Raw genomic sequence first — 25,268 nt, 5'->3', positions numbered from 1 at the left:
AAATCTAGAGGATTTTGGAGTGTTCACAAATTTCACCAAAAAGCTTTAGAGAAAAAAATATTCTTATCCTCATCATCACATTCCTATTTTTCTACCTTTGAAAAACAATGTCCTATTCTTCTCCAACAACAGGATACTCACCAACAAATTACACCTCTCCGGGAACGGTTCAAACACCTGGAAATTATGGTTATTCCCAATACTCTCCCGGGGGTGCCCTGTCTCCATCTCCACCCATGACCACTTCTCCTTCGGGACTGAGTCCTGGAGGTGCTGCTATGAGTCCTGTAGCAACACCAAATCCATTCCAAGAAACCGATTATCAAGCAAGAACAGCCTCATCATCGGCCGCTGTAACCACCACACAACCAACTGTACCTAGTGGAAGACGTGAGAAAATTGTTGCCGTCACTTATGTGTGCGGACACTGTGCTAAATTGAATACAATCAAACAAGATGATGTGATTCGTTGTAGAGAATGTGGTTATCGTATTTTGTATAAGCAAAGAACAACAAGAAGTAAGTATCACTAAGATAATGATGTGGGATAATTGGTAAATAATTGACTCAAATAATTTGTGAAATATTTTTACCATTGTATGTACGATTACCATAATTATATTTCGTTGTTATGATTATTTTTTGGTTTTGAATGGATGAATTTAAATTGAACAATGGATGATTCAATATTGACTGTTCGGAAATGTTCTTTTTGTAATGAATTGTTGCTCAATTTGAAACATGTTTACAGAAATCCAATTTGAAGCTCGTTAACTTCGGAAAACAGAACTCTATTCAATTTGCTGATTCGGCTTTCTCATGATGAATTCTCATTTGAACACTCTATTTATTATAATTCCTCTAGCTTCTTTCGCACTCTTCTCACTGTTGTTGATTTACAAACTTGACAATAAACTCAACCCTAGCTTTTAAACCGAGGAGATACCTCTATATGTGACCAGGTCCGGTGTGGATGGTTGAGGCGATTTGGTGTGAGCCAAAACATTTTTAACAATCTCCTTTCCCCAAAAGTAGAGCGACAACTGTCAATTATCATCATTTACTCAAACCAACCACAAAAACACTTTTCAAAAAATGTCTCTAGACAGCACCTCATCACCCACCACTGCCACCACTGCCACCACTACTGGAGGTGGTGTGGATATTGCGACCGTAGCATTGACACCAACGAATCCTTCCACTTCATCAGCAAATACCTCCTCCGTCTTCCATGAAGAAGAAGAAGACCAATTGTTAGCAACTCAACTTGCCATGAAAGAACAACAACTTCCCAACCCACATGAGAAGCAATCCATCATGACTCATCCAGAACAACATGATGGCAACCAAACAACAACAACTAGTTCCATTGTATCCCATGAGGATGTGAATGTTCAAGTAAAGCATCACTCAACCACCACCACCACCATCAGCACAGAAGAAAACATTCAGCAGGAGGTGATCACCCGAACGAATCATGACGAGAATCATCATGACAATGAGAAAACAACTCAAGTCGTTTCACCACCACCCTCATCATCACCCTCACCACAAACCAACAACACCAGCAACAACAACAACTCCAATAATGAAATGAACATTTCTGCCATCTCTCAACAACAACAACAAACGGATGTCTTGTCCTCTGCACACAACACCACCACCACAACAATTCCAATTATGGACCCATTCAACACCTCAGAAGAACAATCAACAATTACCAAAAAAAAGTCTTCCTTTCCACCTGCTCCAAAAGCCACTCATGACAATAATTTGTCAGTATTCAAATCGCTCAAAAATTACTTTTTGGCATTAATTTATGCTTCAAAAGCTCAGCGTCAGGAACGAAAAAATTCACTTGTCAAAGCATTGGAATTATTTGAAAAGGCAACTAGTCACATGCTAATGACCAATAATAATGCCTTTGATGTGAGTGTGTTGTATTTTAATATTGGAATTGTTTGGGAGAAGATGTACATTGAAAAAGTTCAACAAATGTTAAATTCAAGTCAAGTATTTGGAACAAACAGTAAGCCAAGTAACATGACTTCGAGAAATGATCCCTTAGTGTCACGTGACATGACTTCACAATCACTCTCAGGACAACATAAAGTTGAGCATTTGATTCATGAGAGTGAGAATGGTGAATCGAATGCAAAATCCTTGTCATCTTCGACGAGTACTGGAAATGCTGCAAACAGTGAAAAACCAAATAACAGTGAAAAACAAAATGCTTCAACAGAGATGAATTCACACTCATTATTACTCAATCATCGACCTTCCATTGTTAGAGATTTCGAAATGGATGACTTTAAAGGACGAAGAACCACTGTTTCAAGTGCTGGAGCACATTTGACTAATGTCAGTGCTGAAGACATTCTTGCACATTTAGAATCTGACATGGAGATGGATATTTTCATGGAACATGAACATCAATTGACAAGTTTCTACACGGCCGATGATTCCAATGTCACACAAATGGAACGAAAGAATGCCATTAAGAATATTTTCACCTATTACGGAAAGAGTTTGAGATTGAATCCAACCAATTTGGAAGCCTATTTCCAATTGGCAGGTCTTTATCAACGCGTTGGAATGTATTATCATGCCATTGCTTTGTATGAAAAAACTTTGGAAATTGATGAAACATTTGCTGAAGGATACAATAGTTTAGGTGTTTGTTTATTTAACATGGGACAACTCGATAAGGCCACTTATTACTATAGTAAGGCATTGAAACATGACTTGAAAAATCCAGTGATTTTTGCCAATTTAGGTGAAGTGTTGTACGAACGAGGAAAATATGCAGAAGCTCTCAACATGTTTTCACGTGCTTTTTATTTAGCTCCTGCCTTTGGTTCACTCTATTGCTATTTTGGATTATATTATTACGAACAAGAAAAATCAAAAGAAAAAGCATTACAAATGTTTGAAAAGGCATTGGAATTGTCACCTCAATCCCCCGATGTGTATTTCTATTTTGGAAGATTTTGGTTTGAAAATTCAGACCACGACAAGGCATTGCAATATTTTGATAAGGCAAGTTGTTTGGCTCCACCCAATCGACAAATGTATTACTATCGAGGATTAGTGTTGGAAAAGGGTGATCGAAACAAAGCAATTGCCATGTTGGAAAAGGCAGTGGCGTTGGCACCTTCCATTCATGTGTATCGAGAGACTTTGGATCGAGTGGTGAATAATGGTGGTGGCGGTGTTGCATCAGTACCAACAACCACACAAACAACCACACAAACTGTGTAAAGAACATGTGAGGATCCTTTCTCTCATTCAATCCTTTGCAAGAAGGACATTTTTGTGATCTAAATAATATATGTGTGAGAGGAATTCAAGATACTTTTTAGAAAAAAACAACCATAAAAAGAATCAATAGTATGCTTCATTGGGTCGAAAAAGAAATCTTTTAAAAAATGTTGAAACCATCTCAGCTTATTTGTCATCCATCCATAGTTTCATCATTCCAGATGATGATGATGATGGTAGGGTTGGTGGTCCTGTGTTTCACACGTTGTTCATTCATTCGTCCTTGCCATTCTGCTATTCTTGGCGACACCTCCACCACCACGACTATTGATTTCAACCATTCCATCTTCCTAAAACAACAAGAATCATCATCAGTTCCTTCTCCTCTCCTCTCACGAAATGTCTTGATTCTTTCACTTCCATATCCAGGACATGTCCTTTCTCAAATCGAGTTAATGGATTCTCTTTCGAAAAGTCCTCTCGTTTCGAATATTACCTTGATGACATTGGATGTTGCATTGGGTGCTGATCCTCGTTTGAAACAATGGTATTCTTGTCAACAAATTGATCCTGAACAGAATGATCCTAATAATGATGAAAAAACAAGAATGTTGAACCAATCATGTCATTTACAATCCCAAAATGACAAGAAAATTCATGTCAAGTTTATAACATCCACAAAACCAAAAGGTCACGAAGAAGAATTCTTTCGACCCGAACACTACAAGCAATTGATGCAACAAGCCTCACAAAGCAATATTCATCAAGGTGTTGAGAAGGGATTTGAAAAAGCCATTCGTCCCATTGAAAAATTGTTAATTGAACATTTGGAACTTGTGGAAATTGAGGATCATCCTGTTGAATACTTTTCAACTCGTTCCATTCAAAAAGTGATACCATTTACTGATCGAAAAGGTCGATTGGAACAATTGAAGTATTATTCTCCAGAACAAACTTCACAGAGAGGAGGCAAATATGTGAAACGATTTGTTCGAATTAAGAATGATCCTTCTCAAACTTTATTTGCACATGTGAATGTGGATTTAGCATTTTTCGCGATACAGGGAATTGTTGCAAAGAGTCAAGTGTCGTGTTCTAAAATTTATGGAACAGTACTTCCTCATAATTTGTTTCATTATCCTTCATATAGTGCTGACAAGTTGGAATATTTCACAAATCCTTGGAAACGTTTGACAGTCATGCCATATTTGGCGTGGAAAGAAATGCTTTTTGGAATACAATTAATTTCAAAAATGGAAGAATACTCTTCATTGGATGAGCACTTGTTGAGTGAACAAACTTGTGCAAGATTTCAAATTTATAGTTTTGGATTTGAGTTCGCATCAAAAAGCAGTCAACAATTGAACACTTTTCTTGTGGGACCTTTTATTCATGAAAATCACATCAAGAATGAATTGGAACGATTGCAACAACTCAATGTGGATGTTTCACAAACAGAGAGTGGTTATTATGGATTATTGGATTGGATCCACTCTCAACAGGATGTCATGCTTTCCATTTTGGGATCCACCACAGTCATGGATCGTGACGAGTTGCTGAAATTTATCAACTCAATGATGGTTTCTATTGAGGGAAATTCACACATTTCCATACTACTCTCATTGGGAACAAATAATATGCAAACATTTCATTCATTGTTGGAAGAAAGTACCAAAAACGGTAATAACCATGATTGGACAACGATGAGTTTGACCTCATTACTGACACATCCTCGATTTCGTTTATTGAAAGGATTTGTACCTCAGAGAGGACTTCTCTCTTTGGATAAGATTAAGATATTCTTGACACATTGTGGAGCAAATTCTGTTGCAGAAGCTCTTTATTTTGGAAAACTCTTAATAGGAATGCCCTTCTCGTTTGATCATGTACGAATTTCAAACGCCATTCAAGAATTTGGAGTTGGAATTTCGTTATATACTGCAAAAGGTGAAAGTTATTCTATTGAGAAAATGTCAAATGCCATTCAGAAATTACTCTATTCACCACTCGAGAGTAGGAACTATCAGTCCACTGTGAAAAAAGTGAAAACCATCATGAAATATTCAGGAGGAATGAAAAAAGTGGTTAATGTCATTGAAATGATGCTGGAACTTGATGGTGATTTATCCTCATGGACCTTAACAGATCATCATTTGACATGGTATCAATATTACTGGTTGGACATTATTACCTTTTATGGGATACTTATGGGACTTGTTGTGAAACTTGTGGTTTGGGGTGTTGTGAAATTGAAGAAGTTATTATTATTGCATTGGTTGAAATCAAGAGAGAAGAAAACTCAGTGAATAATGTGTTGGATCTTGAATAACAAACAGCATTTCTCCAAGTTTTCTTTTTCTGGAACATTCTTTACCTCCACAATCAGGTAGATTAGTTTGCTCAATTCTTCCCTGCATTTCATTCGACTTATGTGTGAACAACACACCGACGACTGTCATCCAATCATCTGCTTCTATCCGTCATTCTCATTGATTGGTTGTTTGACAGGTGACTCTAATCGACGTTGACTGGCGCCTTTGGTTTTCTCATCAAAAAAAATGACAATACACATTCTCAACGCCTAGTTTCAACAATTAAATCCAACATGAATTACAAAATTTCGTGGAGCCTCTACTGTTCAACAAACACAACTAATACACTCTAACGATGGAAATGGAAATCTTTGTGAGCACCAAAATGTTGTGCTGAAGATTTACAACGAACAATACAGCAGTGAGTCCTATTAAACAATACAATGACATGGTGTGAACGACCCTCCTGCTCAATCAAAGTTATCAACGTCACCAGCGTCATTTGCAGACCGAAAATTATTGAATCTTGAGAGACATTCAAACCTTCAGCGCTGCATCAACAAAGTCACTGCGTATTGCTCCAGCAGAACCTTTCGGGAGATACAATTTTGCAAGGTTAAAATTGTCTTTTCACTGACAGGCATTCAGACAGCACTGTGCTTCTCACCACAATGAATATATCTCTCAGCTTGCACTCTCAAAAAAATCTACCACACCTTTTCTTATTATTATCTATTGACACTATCAACAATGTCTACTCACATCAGCAACATCAATGAAATTCAAATCAGAAACACCACAAGCCATAAAGAAGTACATGATCACACACAAACAACAAGAGATGAAAACTGCTCAGGTCAATCTCGTGATCAGAAGGTGTTGAATCATCATGATGACGAAGGCCAAGCCAATCAAGCAACCATCATCCAAAACATATTTTCTGCTTTGACTTGGAACCTTGGGAGCAATAATAACCGTATCACGAAGGCACGGTTTGAATATTGTATGAAGACGTACTATCACCTTTTCGCTCCTCTTGATTACATTGTATTGCAAGAGGTTGGATTCAAGAACGTTCAAGACAAACTGGGACCTTTGAAGGAAACTCATATTTACCATTCTGCTAGAATACCCACTGGCAAAACATGTTGTGCAGAGACATTTGTTGTCTTGGAAAAGAAAGGTTTATGTAAAGGAACACAGATGCCTCTAAATGAACAATCACTTCAGAGATTTGAGATACTTCAGAAATACAGATGCCAATATGTGGAGCTCTCCAACGTGATATTTCTTAATGTACATTTGTCTAGAAAGGGAAGAGATGGGGTTAAAGGACTCGAGATAAGGAAGAGAGAACTGCGTGGTATTTTCAAGACTATCAAGAATATATGTAAAGATAAACATGTGGTGATAGCGGGTGATTTTAATACATATTATCAACTTGTAGATGAAGTTGACAAGATTGACTTCCTATATTATGATCCTGATTCAAACAATACCACAACTGGCAAAAACTGCTTCGACCATTTTCTTTACAACAAATCCTTGAAACTTGTAGGGTGTGCTGTGATTCCAGTTACTGATAAGATCATCTGCAACAACCACTATCCAAAAATAGCGCTCTTCACAACTGCCAAAAAAGTAATGAAATCCTACAAGGAAAATTGGACAAACTTAAACTCCAAATTACAGCGTGTGTCAAAGCCCAATTAGCTGTATAAATAAAGCTCAACAATTTGCCAGAAATCCAAGTCCTCGTCGCCTCTTTCGTGGCGGATGTCACAAACTACAATGGCCAGATGCAGATTGGATCCTCAGCTGGAATTCCTTTTGTGTGCATCAAGTGTGTATGAAGAAAAAATGTCTTCTCTAAAGCCAATCATCGGAAGCACTTCTACAAGCAGCCATCCCACCACTCCCACCACTCCTAACAACACTCCCATGAATTCTCCTTTTTCTCAACCGCAATCACCACTACTACAACAAGGATTTTTACAACAACCTTTAGATTTACCTCCGGCCATTGAAAAGTATTTACTCATGTCTCGTTCCGAAGTCCTCCAAAAAGTGATCCATCGAATTCCAGCAACGTTTTGTGAGGAAAATGGTTTACAGAAGGAAACTTTTAATGGAATGTTGGAAGGACGAGAGAAATACATTACCGGAAGATTTGCTTTATTGAAACACTTGATCCGATTGGAAGAAAACTATGAGATTGTTTCAAAAGATTATTTTACATTTTTATATCAATATGATATCGCATGGGATTGGGAAAGGATTAAAGCAAAAATTGTGGAAAGGACATTTCACGCTTTTCAAAAATTATATCATGAAATGAAATTTGTAATTTTTATGGATGGAGACAATTTATCAGCGGATTTTTCACTTGAAGGACTTTCTAGTTTTTCAAAAAACATTATTCAAGTGGTGGCTGTGTTTGCAAATGGAGTAGTGAATGAAGGTCTCATGGGATTTGAAAAACAACCATGGTTTTCAATCATGCATTCCACTACCAAGAAAAAAGATGCCGCCGATACATGTTTGACATTACTCATTGGATCTCTTCATACTCATTTGTCTCTCAAATTGCCTGACAAGGAAGTTGTGTTCATTGTGGTAACGAAGGATCATTTTGCAGATGAGTTATCAGAACAATTAAGAATTGCAAACAGAGATTGTATTCGAGTAGCAACTCCCAACGAATTGAGAACATTTTTGTCACAGCCCGTGTACACTCCTCTTTCTCGAAGAAACAAATCTAATGCGGTCAACGACAGCTCTTCTTCACTCAACTCTGCTCCTACACAAATTGAAATAACCACCTTGAAAGTTATTCCGAATCCAAGTTATGAACTTTTGACAAGCTTTTTCAATTTATATTGGATTGGAAATGGAAAATCTCAAAACTTATTTTGTAAAAATTATAATTTGGATTCATCGAACTTTTCAAAGCATTTAAGAGGGAAAAAATTCAATACTGCATGCAACAAGAAAATTGAAGAGCTCTACAATACAATTTTGGAAAAAAGTAACAATGAAAAATCCGTATATTTATTGAAAATAGGAAACAAAGTAGATATTTATGAAATTTATCATACCATTACACATGAAAACGAAATTACAGATGTCACACTGTCGTGGAAGAATGAACAATTCTCATATTGTACACCACACATGTTTGAGCCTTCCTTAAATGATGATTACCCTGTTTGTTATGAAATGTATGGCAAGAAAATTCATTTCATTCGCACCAAGCAAAGTAATTGCTACTGGAAAACCAATGACAAAAGTTTTATCAAGCTAAAGATTGGATCTGTAGCTGACCATATAGTCACGGTACCTCTCTTATTGCAACTGAAATCTGATTGGAGTGGCAGCAGTGAAAATTCTAAACAAAATTCTTATGTAGATGTCGTATTGAAACGAAATGGATCGAGTGTTGAAATTGAATTGGAAGGCCCAACCATGGAAGTGAATTCCATTTGCAAGGAGCGCTTCACATACTCTCTCTCTCCCAACGATGTCAAGCTTATTTCCACGCATTTGCAATCATTACCGTTTAATTTTGTGGATATTTCAATTTTGGAACAATCTTCACAGGGTATGAACAATGTAGCCTTATCTCCTATCAAGATTGATCCTAATGACCTCATTCTTGGAAAACCAGTGCGTGTGAAAGACACTAGTGCAAAAGAAGATTATGATGAAACGGTTTGATTTTCCGTCCATGCTCGGTTTTTAACGCCTTGACGTCATGTGTTGGAGGTGATTATTTAATTAAAATCTATATCAATCATGATTTACTGGTCTCTTGATTCCTTTTTCGTTAAAATAACCTTATTCGATTGCCAAAAACTTTCCACGCTTTGCTTGAACATGAATTCCTCAATGATTTCAGGTTGAATGATATTTTCCCTTTCATGAAAAGGTATGACACACGGATTCAAAAAGTATAACGGTGACTTGTAACCACGAAGCTGGAGCAGCTGAGTTCCTTTAAATTCCCTTCCCAAACGCTTCAAAGCTCTTCTCACTGCCACATCTTGCAAATGAGTACCTTTCTCCTTAGAGTCTTGCTGTTCATAATCATATCCACTTTCGATATTGGATGGCTCAGTGTCATAAATGTCACAACAAGTATCACAAATATAATCTAAAAGTTGAGGATGGTTTTTCAAAAATTCATAATACCCATCTTCATAGAGAGAGAAAGCACTCGATCGAGAAATGTACTTGTCCTTATACTTGTAAGCGGTGATGAAACCTTGCGGATATTTCTTAAAGAGAGAGTCAAGCTTTTTTCGTTTTTGCTCTCCACCTCCAAAATAGACTCCTCTCTCTCGAAACTCGTATTGATCCATGTCCAAGTATTCTGTTTCATAATCGACCCATTTTCTTTCTTTTTGAATGTTTCGAATCTGTTCGAGCGTATAGGGACAATTCTCTACTTGGTGCCTCTTCAATCGGTAGGTCAAGAGTTTGAGCTTGTTTCGTTGTTGAGGCGGAATACGAGGAATGAGATAGCAATACATGTCACACTCTCCATAGAGACATAATGATCTAGGAAGATGTGTCAAAATGAGAACATTTCCATTGAACGAATTCAAAATGTGGTAGTTCAAAGATTCAATATTCAACGTGGATTCGCTCGGTGGCTGGTTTTCCTTTTGAGAAAGAGTGTCACAATTGTATCCCAAATAAGATTGAAATTGTGAACAACCAATACATAAAATTGATGAGTTGCGTAAAATCTCTCTGTTACATTCAAATACTCGCTCATTTGGAAGCACTTGTTTCACAATGGAAAAGTGAATGAACTCCTCGATAGAGAATTTCAAATCGTCCTGCATGAATTGTTTCTTCTCATGTGCTTTCAATGTTTTCACTTGCTCTAAAAATTCAGTCTTGAGTTTTCTCTTCTTTTCAATAATAGAGTATCCAATTTCACAATGTATGTTCTCAGTATCAACAATGTCTCTCACTGGAAAAGTCTTCAATTCCAAAGACGGATGATTGGACCACAATGGATACGATTTGAAATGATCTGAAACACCAATCAATTCAACAAATTGAGCAGATTTTTCAATAGATCCATAAATTCCTTCACAAATTGCTCTCAAATAGTTCATTCTGCCTGCAGGAAGGAAAATCTTTAATTTTCCCTCTCGTTCATGAACTTGTTCTTCCAATAGGGACAACAAGCCTTGAATATTCTCACTCTTGGTATCATTCAAACAAACAAATTCAATTCTTCTCTCTCGGGATTGGCTTGAGGATGAAGAAGAAGACGAAGAGACCAATTGTTCCTGACTCTTTTCAACATTCAATCCAACATTGAAACAAATCTTCAAAGATGGAATGAATACATAATTACAATGATCCGATACAGAAAACCCGTTAAGACTTGGGGATTTGAAAATGGGAGCGACCGACATGGTGGACAAGGAACAACCATCGCACTCTTTGGACACTCCGAGTGTTTGCATTTTTTTTGTAAAGTTGGTTCTTTTTCAAGCCAGCACTCCAATGAGTTCAAAGTGGAAACTGAATGGACAATAAGTTCGAGCGATTGAGTTGTTGTTGTTGGTGGTGATGTGTGTTGTGTTTGTCACATGTGTGTTAATGCCATCAATTATTCCATCAAGAGTGATGAGCTCATCATGAACATCAAGTTGAATTTAAAATCAAGTGAAATTCAATATTTTAATACAAAGAAAGAATCACTACCATGATCACGACGATTACGACAACCATCATCATCATCGATTGATTCATTCCACGCATCAAACTCTCACTTCCATTTCTCTCAGGAAGTAGAAGAGAATTCCCATCATTCACACCACTTCCCAATCCAACACCAGGCATGGATGAATCAGAAGTTGAAATTCCTGCATCATTCCAAGTTTGTTTCATACATCCATAAAATCGATCATAATAATATCGACATGATCTGAAAGCAGTAGAAGTCTCATCACTGTATTGAGTATATCCCAACGATTGTGATGGAGTAATACTTTCATAGTAATACATTCCCAAATTATAGAGACAAGCTCTCAAATCTAAAAGTTGTCCCTCACAAGATGCCACACACTTTCCAAGATTGCTATCTGTTTCCTTTCCTGCACAACCACATCCTTGTGAAATGGCAGTGGTACAACTGGCAGAAGTAGAACATGTTTCTCTACCTGCATAGGCTGCACATTTAGAAGTTGTTGAATCGCAATATCTGCTATAACATTGATCATTGGAGGTACATCCTTGTCCGTTTGGTCTCGATGCTTTTCGAACACACTTGTTGTTTTCACATGAAATCATTCCTGAATTTACAAATGCACAATCAAGAACAGTATCACAGTATTGACCAATTGGTGCCAAGTATTCACAGGTCGTGGAAGCACCTGCAACTTTTCTTCGACAGTAAGTATTGGTTTGGCATCGTTGTGAGGAATCTGTCAAGGAACATGCTTGTCCTTCTTGAATGACAGGAATACAAGTACCTCCAATCACCAATGAACAAGTAGTACCTGATTCACAGGTGATATAATCTGTCACTGCAGGAGGAACGGGTGTGTATTTGAAACCACAAGTTTCACCCTTCTTGGCTTCTGACGTTTTCACACACTTGGAAGTGACAAGTCCTGGCAAGATGGAATTGAAAAAACTTGCCAAAGCACAATATCCTTCAGCACAATCAGAGATGGTATTGTCAGCAGCATTCTTGACATTACAAGTTTCACCAACTTTTGCAGTCTTGGAAAGAGTCACAGGTTGACAACGTCCATTGAAACAAGTAGTACCATATTTGGCATTGACATTTTGTACACATTGAGAGTCTTGAGTACAAGTATCTCCTTCCATTCGATTTAATGGACTACAAATGTTATTGATGCAAGAAAGAGAAGAGAATTTACAATCCAAGGAGGTAGAACAACCAGATCCTAATCTTGCTTTCCATACATCAGCAAATCTTTCACATTTAGTTCCAGTGTTGATCCAACCGATTGGACAATAATCAACATTGAGTAAGGAAGGTGTGAAAGTGTTTGTGATGAGATTGGTTCGACAAGTTTGAGCATTAGAGACTGAAGATGCTATGAGAAAGAGCGACAGGAGAGCACACAATGAGAGGAGGATGGGTTGTCTCTTCTTCGAGGAGAGAATCATTGATGATTGGTGGGTCAGAAACATTTTTTTTTGTTGTGTGAAAATCACGAACGCTCGATCCAATATGACAACAGACACTTGATATTTTCCGATCAGCAAGAGAGAGGAAACAATGAGCGGCACGGATAGGAATAGGGATACTTGATTGGGATTTTTGGACAATCCTGTGCACATCAAATATTCTCTGACCCAATTCAAAATTCACAATTCACACACACACATCAAATCACCAACCACCACCACACTTGACACAACATCCAAGTCAACAATGCACTACTCAATGCCATTCCATAATACCACATCGATCTGAATTGAAAGATCACATACACCGATGCAGTGACACTCAACACTCCGTAAAATCCAAAAATACTCCACACTTTGGGCATGTAAAATACTTGAATGCCATGCATGGTATTTGTTTCGAGATCCAAAGTCAAAATTCCATAACCATACTTTCTGGTTCCTTGTAACATGCTAAATGTTGGCATGGTATGTTCGTACACTGAGAATCCTTCTTCCTGTAACTCGTGTTTGTATTTACAATATTCGTGATCGTCACCACTCAAGACAATGAGAGGATGAGTCATTTGTAAAAGGGCCAATGAATACATGGAGTCTAACATGTTCTTGTAGCCAAAACCTTCTCCTTGTTCGAGAGGTCTTGTTCGTGCATTTTCATGCAGGAGTTGATTATAATCGACATTTTCACAATTTCCATCTCTGTATAAGGGAATGTGTGTCAAGAGAATATTTCTTCCGAATTCATTTTCAATGTTTTTGGATATAAATTCAACAGGATTTCCTTTCTGATTCAAATACATGGAATTAATTCCAATAATTTTAAAATAATTATTAATGGTATAATTGAAATTGAGAGGTGTGTGAAAATATTTTTCAAATCGTTCAAGAACATGGTGTGGCCATCGTTCCAGTCCAATATCATGATTTCCAGAGAGATAGAGTGTTTTTATGGACGAATCTCTATTTTCAAAGATGGAATTAAATCTTGCAAATTCCCGTTCAAATTCATCGTCGGTAATTTGTCTTCCATTATCAAATAAATCTCCTAAAAATATAATGGTGTGAATATTGTTACGATTCATTCGAAGGATAGATTGAAAATTCTTTCTCATAAAAGTGTCACAAATGAAAAATATAAATCGAGAGAGTACTGAAAATTCACTTGTCAAAAATTTGTATGAGTATCGATCGGTCAATTGTGGATCTCCAATCAGTAAAATATTATGAAATTTGGGAGATCGATTGTCACTAAGAAATCCAGCATGAGGTGCATAGGTGAATTGAAATCGAAAAATTAAAATTTCCAAAAACACAATACACGCCACAAGCAATAGTAAAAATTTCGAAAAGGAACCAAAACGATGGAACACATGTTTGGATAATGGATCGAGTCGATCGAAGAGAATATTTAAAATTTTTAAAATCACGAGCCGGAGTGATGATGATGACTGTGTTTGATTGAAATTCATCTGTGGTGATTCCAAATTTATAAAATCATGATCCTTTGTATGTACATCGTGTCGATGATGAAATGGTTCTGTTTCCGAAAATGTAGAAAGAGGAGAAAGAGGATGATCCTCTCCGTTGAATGCCAGAATTTTTGATGATGAAGACATCGGCACTGTATTCTTTCGTTGGCGTCGAGAGGATAATGACATTTTTATGGACCCTTTAATTATCATGGGTTGATCAACTAAACTGAATTACTATTGACTGTCAATGCCATTCACACAAAAGAAAAATTGTTTACACAAGAGAGAGATTCCATATGGTACTATGAATAATATACCCCTAACAACAAAAAAAATTGTTTAAATTTAATCGTAATTCCAAACTGCCAAGAATTCAACAATTCTCTCTTGGACATTCTCAACAACATGAACGCGAGAGAAGAAGAAAAAGGTTGTTCTCCCTCCAATAGCCCCTATGGATCATCTCCTCCGGCTATTTCTACTACCACTCCGAAAAGTAATTTCAACTCCAAACCACAACTACCAACCATGATGGGAAAAACACCACCTGAAAAGAACACTCCTACCCATCCACGGAAAGTCGTTAACTTTCATTCCTCCTCTAAATCACCCCCTTCCAAAGAATTGGACGTGAAAAAAGCTCGAGCTCAAGCCTTAATGGAATCCCCCAAAAGCCCTCGGAAACGAAATGAAGCCATCATGATCTCACCTCGATTAAGATCGGAGCCTATGATGGGTTGTGAATCATGGGAAGTTGTTTCCAAGCAAGATCTCAGCCAACGGGAATCCATTGCAGCCGAACGATTTTTACGATATTTACATAATAATCAAAACATGTCGTTGGAAAGTGCAAGGTTGGCATTTTCAAAAGTGAACACAAATGTTCTCTTGTCGGACGATGAACAATCATCGATTAAATTCATTCGGTTGGAGGAGCTTGAGAAGCTTCTTAAGGATCTTCCTCCACAAGATGAAAAACAATACATTATGGAATGGTTAAACGATTTGCACGATCAAGAGGAAATTCAGAGAATGACAAAGACAGGCCTGGATCAAATGTTTGATTCCCATCAGGATCCACACAAAACAGGACTCACCATTGAGAGTCTACATCAACAGGTTACAAATTTCAAAAACATGTTCATTCAAGTGAGTGAAAAGATCTTTAAAAAGTGGATATTGTCCAACCGATTAGAATCGATTGTATCACATCTCATGTTGGCCTACAAAGAAATTTCAAATCAATTAATATGCAATAGGTCAGAATCAATTGTACCATATAGCTCTATTGAGGTAATGGTGAGGAAAGAAGTTGAAAAACAATTACGCTCTCATCAACATAATCATTCGATGGAAGTAACCCATTACTCATCAACATTTTCAAATGAATATGAACGCCTCAACCAGAAAATAGATACCTCTATTAAGGAAGTTACAAAGAAAAATGATGAAGCTCTTGAACTCATGATGGATAGGATTCTTCAAGATTCAGAGGAGCAGTTCTCTTTCTTAACTTCAAGTATTGGAAATTTGCAAAAAGATCTCCTCAAACTTCAACATCAGAGTGTTGCTTCAACTTTACCTATGAACCTTCCAGTGTTGAGTTCTGTAAATCAAAATAACGTTGAGTCTAAAGAAGGAAAGCTCTTCACCGAAGATTTAATTCGATTAAAACATGCATTCGAATCAAAATTGAAAGAAATTTCAGGGAACATGTTTGGACATTTGGAGAGCACAAGTAACATATTGGAGAGGTGCAACAACATTGAAAGAACTTTTGAAAAGAAATTTCGAGAGTTAAAATCAAAAACGGAGAAAGAAACAAGCGTTTTAAATGACAAGATCAATTCCATGCAAACACAAATTTCAGAGAACGATTCAAAATATTTAGGCATTCTTGAAAGTCAAAGCTGGGCAGAGATGACAACTAAAGAGCGCCTCTATGAAACAAAATTAGAGGAAACAAAAAAATATTTTGCTCATCAAATTTCACAGCTCTCACAAAATATTGATCATCTTTTCAAGCACCAAGATGAATCGGAAAAAAGTATGCAAACAATTGCAAAATCAAATATCCAATTAACCCAAGATATTCACCTCCTTCATACAGAAAATTATAAAATTCGAGAATTACAAGAAATTTATGATGAGAAAATTTCAAAAATTGAAATCGAGCACGAGTCGCTCCGAAATTTACTCGACAAATCACTGGAAGAAGAAACCTCTTCAAAGGATATTATGAAAAATATGGAGCATGAAATAGAGCTTCACAAGGATACCATTTCAAAGCTACAGTCAAACATAGCAATGACATCAGAAAAACTCTCGAGCGCTCAACAAGAAATTAATAATTTATCCAATCATCAGGGATCATTGGAATGTATTGTAAATAATTTACGGCAAGATCTCATATCCAACACAAAAGATTTACAACAACATTTAAAATATCAACTGGATACTAACAAGTGCATTGAGACAGCTATCATGAATTTAGAGAGCGTACGAAATGAAAACAAGATTTCCATACAAAATGTGGAAATCAAATCCACCGAAAGAGACTCCCTAATTTCGTGTATTCAAAAAGATGTGGAAACGTTACGAGAGAAAGTTTTCATATTTAATGAATCACTCTTATCTTTAGATGAACGCTCTAAAACTATTAATGAACAACTAGCAAAGAATGCAAACGATATTACTAGCTCTCTATCGGAAATGAAATCCTACGTAACAACAGAGTTGGCTCAAATCAAACATCGTTCAGAAGAAAATCAGAGTATATATAACAAATCTTTCCAAGAGCAGGAGGATAAAATTTCCGATATTCAAAGAGAAATTCTAGAAATGAAAATGTATTACGAAAATATATTGTCTTTGCAGAGCTCCAAACTCGAATCTTTATCGTCTCTAAAAGACGACATTTCATCATCAAGCCAAAGACAGCAATTCATTGAAACAGAGCTACGTCGATTGATAGAATCTCTCTCAGCACAACTGAATCAGCTTCACACTCACCACAAGACCATCATTGAACCTTGTTTGCAAGAGTATCGTCTAACATTTGATACACTGGGAATTTGGAGGAGTGGGATTGAGGACAGTGTTGTATTACTGAAAAAAAAGACACAAGAAATTCAGAATGGACACGATCTAATGGATTCAACAATGCATTCTTTAGAAAAAATAGTTAAAGATTTGGAAAAGAACTTGACGTCTCAAGTCAATACTATGATCAAAGAGGCAATGAATGATCTAGAGAAACGTATGAACGAGTTGAATACTCTAATAACCTCGAATGGACTGAAACTTGACAAACATGTCTTGACATTTAAAAAAGATATTGATCTACTTTCAAAAAGTAGCTCCACTTTATTGGACGCACTTCATCATTCTGAGCGAGGACTCTCAGATAAAATCTCTACCACTAATCAGCACATTGAATCGATTCATAAATGGAAAAGTGTCATTGATGGTTTCATACAGACCCTCCAACAAGATGTCGAAAAAGAAAAGGCCAATTCCGAACAATTTTTGAAGGACATTACTAAACTTCAAACATGGAAACAAGAGACTGACCTCAATTGGAATATGTTTCATCAACAACTTATTGGTTTACAGTCAAGCAAGGAGCAATTCGAAAATTCTTTCCAAGAGAAGTTGAAAATATCTGAGGAAAAACAGCTTACAATTATCAATGTGGCCCATGAAGAGTTTATTCGAATCGAAGGCAAGCTCAATGAGGCCTTAATGACTATATCCGATATCCAGATGCATACCGAAAATTTGGAGTCGAATATGAACGATAGAATTGTAGCTTTGGAAGAGAAAGTTGGTTCATGCCCGAACGAGATAAAGAGGAATTTAGATGAGAAAATTACAAACACCGAGATTGGATTGACAGAGAGAATCAATGCGCTACAAACCACTCTTGAATCAAAGTTGGAGCAGAATTACATTGAATCACGTAATACTACTGAAAATGCAGCCTCGCTTGCACTTGAACGTGTCCACACGCACATTGCACAACTACAAGAATGGAGAACAAAAATTGAAGAAAACACCAATCAACGCATTTCATCGATTCATACCACTCTAGAATCTCACAAATCAACCTTAGAAGATTTTCAGGCAGCTACGACTCAACACTTGAATATATTCAACACCTGGAAAATCAATTCAGAAGAGAAGTTGGAAAATCTTTTGTGTCTGGTCAAGGATCTAAAGGAACACGACGATCATGTGGATAGGAGTGTGAAAGAGCTGCAGAGCATTATGGTTACAAATGAAATGGCGTCGAGTGGTACTACAGTGCAAGAGAAAATGCTGAACATGTTAGAGATCCAAGAGACGTCTATACGTCACACATTTAATGAGAGATTTTCAACAAACGACAAAAGCATTCAAGAATTGAGGGATGTGACAGATCAAATTAGAAATCATTTAACTTTGCTAAACCAAAATTTGGCTAGTGTAGAACACTCATTCAAGCAACAAATCGTGAGCATGTTGGAGAATGCAAATTCAACATGTTGCACAAACATGCACGCTCTGGAACAGACCATGCTAGATCGATTAGACACGCTCTCTGTCAATCTTGATCAAAGAATGGATCAACACAAGAGACATGTTGAGACGGCCTTGCAAAAGTCCACCACACTCAGCCAAGAAATTCAAATGTTGTCTCAAGTTACGACCCAACTCGATCACCAGATTCAACAATTGGCTCAACATTTGACCACTCTAGAGAGCCAAAAGCTCAAAGAAATGGATGATAATATTGTGGATATTTACAAAAAGATTGTCAAGCTGTATGGACAAATGGACATGCAAGGAGAGGCATCCAAGTTAATGGAGAATATTATTGGCATACAGGCTGTCCTTAGTGAAAGCCATCGAAAAATTAGTGATATGTGTGAACGTTCATTGAGCGACATGGAAACACATGCTGTATCATTAATCAGTGATTTTTGCAACATTTTGAAAGAAAAGAGAGAGGCCATGTCGTCGAACATGCCGACCTGGCCACCAACTTCTGGTACACCAAATAGACCAGAAACTCGGAACACGGACGACAAACTCGGAACAGTGTCACACAGAAGAGAAGAAAAAGAGATCTCTGTTGGGCAACATCTTTCACAAAGCACATCACCACCCCTCGATGATGCTGACGATAATGACGCTGAGGCTGAGTATGCATCCATGATGCAACAAATTCTTCTTTTGCAATCAATGGCTCAGAATCTACCTTCCTCTCCTCAAAGTAAATAAGGGATTTTTAAAAAGGCTTTTTTCAATATCTGCATTGAATTGGTTTTAAGACATGCATAGTTTTCCATTTAGAGACAAACCTATCGTCGACGATACAAAACAGACATTCAATAAAGACCAATGAAATTCAGATAAGCAAAATGAGTTTACTCAAGACTAGCTAACTTATTGAGCGTAGCAGCCCCAGACTCTGATAGTGTTATCAGTGTAACCAGAGAACAATGTAGTACCATCAGCAGACCAAGCAAGAGAAATACAAGCTGGCATCTTACCACCCTTGGATTCTGGAACCAATTCAGCGAGGACTGACTTGGATTGGAGATCCCAAATCTTGATACAGTTATCAGTAGCAGCACACAACCAGTACTTGGTTGGAGAGAAAGACAAGGCATTGATGACATCGTTACCTTCCAATGGCAAGTGATACAAGTGTTCACCCTTGGTCAAATCCCACAAAACAGCAACACCGTCCTTACCACCTGATGCACACAAGGAAGCATCTGGAGAAACACAGACAGAGTTAATATAACCAGTGTGACCAACCAAGTTAGTTTGGAGAGTGCAACTGGTCAAGTCCCACAATTTAACAACCTTATCCCAACCAGCAGAAATGATCAATGGCTTTTCCTTGTTAGCAACAAATCTGACACAGCTGACCCATTCCTTGTGACCTCTTTCGGTAATGTTGTACTTGCATTCACCCAAAGTGTTCCACAACTTGATGGTCTTATCACGAGATCCGGAAACAATTTGTCTATCGTCATGAGAGAAGGAAACAGACAAGACATCGTTGGTGTGACCCAAGAAGTTTCTCTCACATTTACCAGTGTTCAAGTTCCACAATCTCAAAGTCTTATCCCATGATCCAGACAAGGCATATTGAGCATCAGCAGTCATGCAGAGGTCTGAAACATAGTGAGCATGTCCAGTGAGGGATCTCTTTGGAACACCATAAGCTCCTTGTTCCTTGGTCAAGTCCCAAACGACAATGGACTTATCACGAGAACCAGAAACCAAGATGTCTGGATTGCTTGGGGAGGTGGCCAAACAGGTGACCCATCCGTTGTGGCCGACTAATTGTCCCTTATAAATAAAGCTACTCATTTTGTGGAGTGATCTGTGAGAGTGGTGTCTTGTTAAGATATTTTTTTCAACAAAAATTTTCAAAAATTCTTACTCAACCGGTGAGTGTTGTTTACAATGAAAGGGTGGAAAAACTTTTGGTGAGCCTAAGTTTAATGTCACTGTTGATGATCCTTCCCTAATCTTAAGTGCAAATTCTTGAATGTTTATTCTTCTTTTCCAGAAGCATATGTTTCTTCAAATTTTATATATAATTACATTATTAAGTTCTTTTGTATTTATATTTAATGGATAAATCCTGAATACCTCATTTTCTTCGGTGAGCTTTGTCGTGATAATAAAGGGGTCATGACATGTCATGAAGTTGTTTGGATAAAAAGTTTGGACCGCTATTATGAAGCTGAATCCGATCACAAATGACATGACAAAGACAAAAACAAAAAAATTTGGAGTTGCCGGGTATCGATCCCGGTACCTCTCCCATGCTAAGGGAACGATCTACCATGTGATCTACAACCCCATCACATCTAGAATGAACTGATTATTTATATTATTAACATCATAGTATCCTCGTTTAAACTTTTTATGCACATCTTTGGAAATACAAATAAATAGATTTTGAACAGATTTGGAAGCATCGTCCTTCAAAAAAAACCAAAACACACTCTCCAAGTAACTTGAATCCAAACCACTCCAAAACCTCTTCCATCAAGCCTGAAAGAGTGTATGAAAACATCATGAACCTCCACAATCAAAAGGATCACATCAAAGAAGACAAGTCGACTAATTTGATTCCTCACTCACTCTTTTCTCCAAAACAACAAGAATTCAAACTAAAAGAGGGTCCACGCTCCTCCCCTATCACTCACACTCTTGAAATTCCAGCCAACTCCTCCACTTCCTCAATTGCAATCGTCCAAACAAAATCACCACCACCACCACCGGATCTCGATTTCCAATCTCCAAGTAATAGTGAGGAAATCCTTCCTTTCATGAACCATAACAGCCCAAACCCTAACAACAACAACACGACCATTCATTACAATAATCAGAGAGAATCTTCTTTTGAGAAATACTTCTTCCAACCTCCTCCTCCTGCACTTCAAGAAGAAGAAAAAAACGCTCCTCACTTGGCTCTTCCACCAAAAGCAATTCCATCGGAACAAGAATCTTTAGTACTACCCATCGATCGAGGGGATCGGAAGAACAAGTTCTCTCAACAGGAACCATTTTCACGAATTGAACCTCAAACTTTGAGTTGTAGCGGTAGTAATCATAGTACAAACAACAAGACTCGCATTCCGTCTCTCCATTTGGAAAATTCCACAAATCCAGAAGAGGAGATCATCTCAAAGTATAATCACCAACACCAACACCAGCACCAGCAACAACAACCTCTTCTCTCATTTCACAAGAAGGTACCTTCCGACGACACGTTTCTCGCTTCTTCTTCTTCTTCATTGGATAGTAAACACATCAAACAACACCACTTGTCACTCCATTCTCGTGAGCCATTCTTTCAAGAATATTCCAATCCAACTTCCAGAAGAACACATTCCAAGCTTGGAAAAACAAAATTTGATAGCTATTTTGATTTTAGAGGATTGAGCAGTCGCTCAGCATCGAAACGTCAACAGCAACAACCACAGAAAGAACATAATTTTCAGGCCAACCAAATTCACACGCTCAGTAGTGAAACACAAAATTTGTTGGTGGAAATTTCAAGTGAAAAAGAATTATCGATTGCTCAACAGGAAGAAGAACCACAAAATATTGTATACCAAGAAAGTACGAGTCAAAATTTGGAAAATATGACAAACACACCTCCAAAGAAGGCATCAAAATTGAGAGTGTTTTGGGCAACTGCATGTTTCAGTGGACTGCAATTTGGTTGGGCACTTCGTAAGTACTAGAAGTGATGATCGTGACAGTTTGAATATGATGGCTCAATTATGAACTCCCACATGTGATTGACAATAATTATAACAAAATTTTGCACATTGTGATGATGACATTTTGAAAAAATTTCCCTCATACATGAATAATTTCGAAATGTGACACACAGAAATAGCTCTATTAACTCCTTTTATTTTGGAATTGGGTCTCTCAAAAACTCTCATCACTTTGGTTTGGTTATGTGGACCTGTGACTGGTTTGGTATGTTTTGAAGAATTCACATCTTTCATCACTCATTACAATAATTCCAATGTTCATTATCATTCAAATATACATTGGTTCGATTTTAAATTTTTGGGTTTTAATTTGTTTTTAATTTATTTTTCAAATAATTTTTGAATGATGTGAAATGTTGTTAATTTGAAACTAAATAACCTCAATTCTAACGCCACCACAATCCAGATTGTACAACCCATTGTTGGAGTTTTAAGTGACAAATGTAAAAGTCCACTTGGAAAGAGAAGACCGTTCCTCATTGTTGGAACCATCATGGTTGCATTATCTTTATTACTCATTCCAAATAGTTTAGATTTAGGTCATTGGATGGGAGATACAGCCACAGATCATACTATTGCCATTGTGTTAGCAATTATTGGATTTTGGATTTTGGATGTTTCAAACAATACGCTACAAGGTAGGTCACGTGAAAGAACGATGTTTTTTCAAAAAACAACTACTCCAACCAAATCTCCAAAAATTTCAAAACATTGAATTCACCCTTAATTACAATGTCGAAAAATCATATTCACATCCATTATTCGCACAAATTATTTCAAAACATGATCAACTGGATCCCATCAAAAAGGGCCAACAAGAGCACTAGTGGCTGACATGGCCTCTCACAAAAATCAAGCATTTGGAAATGCAACCTTAACCTTTTGGAGTGGATTGGGAAATATTTTGGGCTATTTGGCAGGATTTGTCAAATGGTCTTCCTACATTACAGTTTTTAAAACAGAAGCTTGTTCGGAAGGATGTCAAAATTTAAAGATTTGTTTTCTCATTAGTATTGGATTTTTATTATTGACTTTTATGGTCACGCTATTTGCTGCTCGTGAGGAATCCACATGGAAAAAGAAAGCTTCTTCCCATGACCATACCACTACTGCAACCAAACTTGGAGAAGCGCAAACAAACATGATGGATGGTGAAACAGATCATTTATTGATGAAACAAGACAAGTCCATTAATAGTATTGTTGAAGACGATGATGATGAGGAACAAGAGACCACTCGAGTCACAACACCATTGCAAGTTGGCTCATCCATAGACGATGGTGATCCTTACACGAATAGTATTAGAAAAAGTCAAAGCGAGCCTATTCAACTTGGTGACTCGAGCTTGACAGATTCAAGAGAATTATTTTCACATCACGCTCATGAGGATGATGAATATTATTATCAACACTCAAGTCGTCACACTCATGACGTGGTAAATGAAGAAAAAATGAATGAACATTCACAACAACAACCAATCAATGCAGAAGAAGAAAATTCTCAAACAATTCTTGTGGATGCCACTCCCATTCTCGAACACAATCTCATTAAGGAAAAGCAAGAACATACGATATTCCCACCAGATACTCGAAATGTTTCATTAAGTGGAATGAAATCTGCTCGACAATTGGCTCAATATTTGAGAGCAGCGTTACATTTACCAAAAGCCATGTGGAGAGTGTGTTTGGTGAATTTCTTTTCATGGTTTGGATGGTTTTGTTTTTTAGTGTACATTACAACGTAAGTTTTGATGTTTTTTGAAAAACGCGATGAATATTCGATTCTTTTTTTTCAACATGAAAATCTAACCAATGATCTGTCAATCTACAACATTTGTCCGATTGTTCACAATTATTTATTTTTCACACATACATTACAAAAATCCATTTATATCTACACAACTCTACACAACAGATGGGTCGGTGAGAATGTCTTTCATGGCAGCAGTGATGAAAACTCTCCAGCCTATCGACTCTATGTGAAAGGTGTTCAATATGGATCTTTTGGATTGGCAGGGTTTGCCGGTTCAAGCATTCTCTTCTCTCTCATGTTGCCCTCCATGACTCACAAACTTGGATTCAAATGGACTTTCTTTGTGGGTCAAATTGCATTGGCTCTATGTTTGGGTTCTACTCTCTTCGTCACAAACAAAATACTTGCCTTATTGGTAATTACTACTTTTGGATTTCCATGGGCAGTCAATGGTACGATCCCATTTGCCATTGTGGCAACCATTGCTAAAAAACATGAAAAAGGGACTTATATGGGACTATTGAACATATTTATTGTAGTTCCTCAATTAGTGATGAGTTCGGTGGGACCTCTCATTTCCTTTATTTCACATGGAAATGTCGCTTGGACCTTGATGGTTGGTGCCATGAGTGTTCTAATCTCGAGTATTTTGATTTATTTCTTAATTATTCCAAAGAAGATTGAGAGAAGAAGGAAGAGAGGATTGGGTTTTGGTGGAGGTGGAGGAGGACACTAAATGTTGTGAGTGTGTTTGTTTGTGGATTGAATCATTTCATTTTCACACACGACATGTCTGATCAAACATGAAATTGCTCATTGGTTGCTACTTTCCTGTTTCAGTAGGATCTACTTTTCAACTGTTTGTGCATCATCAATTGAATTGAACTCACTGCCCATTAATATCCTCACTGACAGTGTCATCACGTCTTTCTATACGCGCGTGACGGTCATTCTTTTTTGTGTAAAGTATCTATTCTTTGAAAGGC

The 25,268-nt window shown here is 37.3% G+C and overlaps 11 protein-coding genes across 11 annotated transcripts; 7 read left to right on the top strand and 4 right to left on the bottom strand.

The window, feature by feature from the left end:
* Positions 1-107: 107 nt before the first annotated feature.
* Positions 108-774, top strand: FDP41_000834 (uncharacterized protein; the record flags this gene model as incomplete). Its single annotated transcript, XM_044712182.1, has 2 exons — positions 108-519; positions 752-774. The coding sequence occupies 2 exons, from the start codon at positions 108-110 to the stop codon at positions 772-774; spliced, it is 435 nt and encodes a 144-aa protein (XP_044569648.1).
* A 321-nt stretch (positions 775-1,095) lies between these two features.
* FDP41_000833 (uncharacterized protein) lies at positions 1,096-3,261 on the top strand (the record flags this gene model as incomplete). The annotated part of the gene is made up of 1 exon (XM_044712172.1): positions 1,096-3,261. The coding sequence occupies one exon, from the start codon at positions 1,096-1,098 to the stop codon at positions 3,259-3,261; it is 2,166 nt and encodes a 721-aa protein (XP_044569647.1).
* A 167-nt stretch (positions 3,262-3,428) lies between these two features.
* On the top strand, positions 3,429-5,567 carry FDP41_000832 (uncharacterized protein; the record flags this gene model as incomplete). Its single annotated transcript, XM_044712161.1, has 1 exon — positions 3,429-5,567. The coding sequence occupies one exon, from the start codon at positions 3,429-3,431 to the stop codon at positions 5,565-5,567; it is 2,139 nt and encodes a 712-aa protein (XP_044569646.1).
* Positions 5,568-6,323: 756 nt separating this feature from the next.
* FDP41_000831 (uncharacterized protein) lies at positions 6,324-7,286 on the top strand (the record flags this gene model as incomplete). The annotated part of the gene is made up of 1 exon (XM_044712150.1): positions 6,324-7,286. The coding sequence occupies one exon, from the start codon at positions 6,324-6,326 to the stop codon at positions 7,284-7,286; it is 963 nt and encodes a 320-aa protein (XP_044569645.1).
* A 147-nt stretch (positions 7,287-7,433) lies between these two features.
* On the top strand, positions 7,434-9,290 carry FDP41_000830 (uncharacterized protein; the record flags this gene model as incomplete). The annotated part of the gene is made up of 1 exon (XM_044712139.1): positions 7,434-9,290. The coding sequence occupies one exon, from the start codon at positions 7,434-7,436 to the stop codon at positions 9,288-9,290; it is 1,857 nt and encodes a 618-aa protein (XP_044569644.1).
* Positions 9,291-9,373: 83 nt separating this feature from the next.
* FDP41_000829 (uncharacterized protein) lies at positions 9,374-11,059 on the bottom strand (the record flags this gene model as incomplete). The annotated part of the gene is made up of 1 exon (XM_044712127.1): positions 9,374-11,059. One exon carries the CDS (start codon positions 11,057-11,059, stop codon positions 9,374-9,376), a length of 1,686 nt encoding a protein of 561 aa, XP_044569643.1.
* A 217-nt stretch (positions 11,060-11,276) lies between these two features.
* FDP41_000828 (uncharacterized protein) lies at positions 11,277-12,761 on the bottom strand (the record flags this gene model as incomplete). Its single annotated transcript, XM_044712116.1, has 1 exon — positions 11,277-12,761. The coding sequence occupies one exon, from the start codon at positions 12,759-12,761 to the stop codon at positions 11,277-11,279; it is 1,485 nt and encodes a 494-aa protein (XP_044569642.1).
* A 197-nt stretch (positions 12,762-12,958) lies between these two features.
* Positions 12,959-14,416, bottom strand: FDP41_000827 (uncharacterized protein; the record flags this gene model as incomplete). Its single annotated transcript, XM_044712105.1, has 1 exon — positions 12,959-14,416. One exon carries the CDS (start codon positions 14,414-14,416, stop codon positions 12,959-12,961), a length of 1,458 nt encoding a protein of 485 aa, XP_044569641.1.
* A 219-nt stretch (positions 14,417-14,635) lies between these two features.
* On the top strand, positions 14,636-19,495 carry FDP41_000826 (uncharacterized protein; the record flags this gene model as incomplete). Its single annotated transcript, XM_044712094.1, has 1 exon — positions 14,636-19,495. One exon carries the CDS (start codon positions 14,636-14,638, stop codon positions 19,493-19,495), a length of 4,860 nt encoding a protein of 1,619 aa, XP_044569640.1.
* Positions 19,496-19,660: 165 nt separating this feature from the next.
* Positions 19,661-20,599, bottom strand: FDP41_000825 (uncharacterized protein; the record flags this gene model as incomplete). Its single annotated transcript, XM_044712083.1, has 1 exon — positions 19,661-20,599. One exon carries the CDS (start codon positions 20,597-20,599, stop codon positions 19,661-19,663), a length of 939 nt encoding a protein of 312 aa, XP_044569639.1.
* A 716-nt stretch (positions 20,600-21,315) lies between these two features.
* FDP41_000824 (uncharacterized protein) lies at positions 21,316-25,018 on the top strand (the record flags this gene model as incomplete). The annotated part of the gene is made up of 5 exons (XM_044712072.1): positions 21,316-22,480; positions 22,644-22,735; positions 22,937-23,168; positions 23,340-24,270; positions 24,445-25,018. 5 exons carry the CDS (start codon positions 21,316-21,318, stop codon positions 25,016-25,018), a joined length of 2,994 nt encoding a protein of 997 aa, XP_044569638.1.
* Positions 25,019-25,268: the final 250 nt, after the last annotated feature.

This window comes from Naegleria fowleri (assembly GCF_008403515.1).
Source record: "Naegleria fowleri strain ATCC 30894 chromosome Unknown tig2, whole genome shotgun sequence".
NCBI classification, from domain to species: Eukaryota; Heterolobosea; class Eutetramitea; order Acrasida; family Naegleriidae; genus Naegleria; species Naegleria fowleri.
Note: the sequence above shows the minus strand (reverse complement) of the source record. Positions and strands in the feature narration are given on the sequence as shown.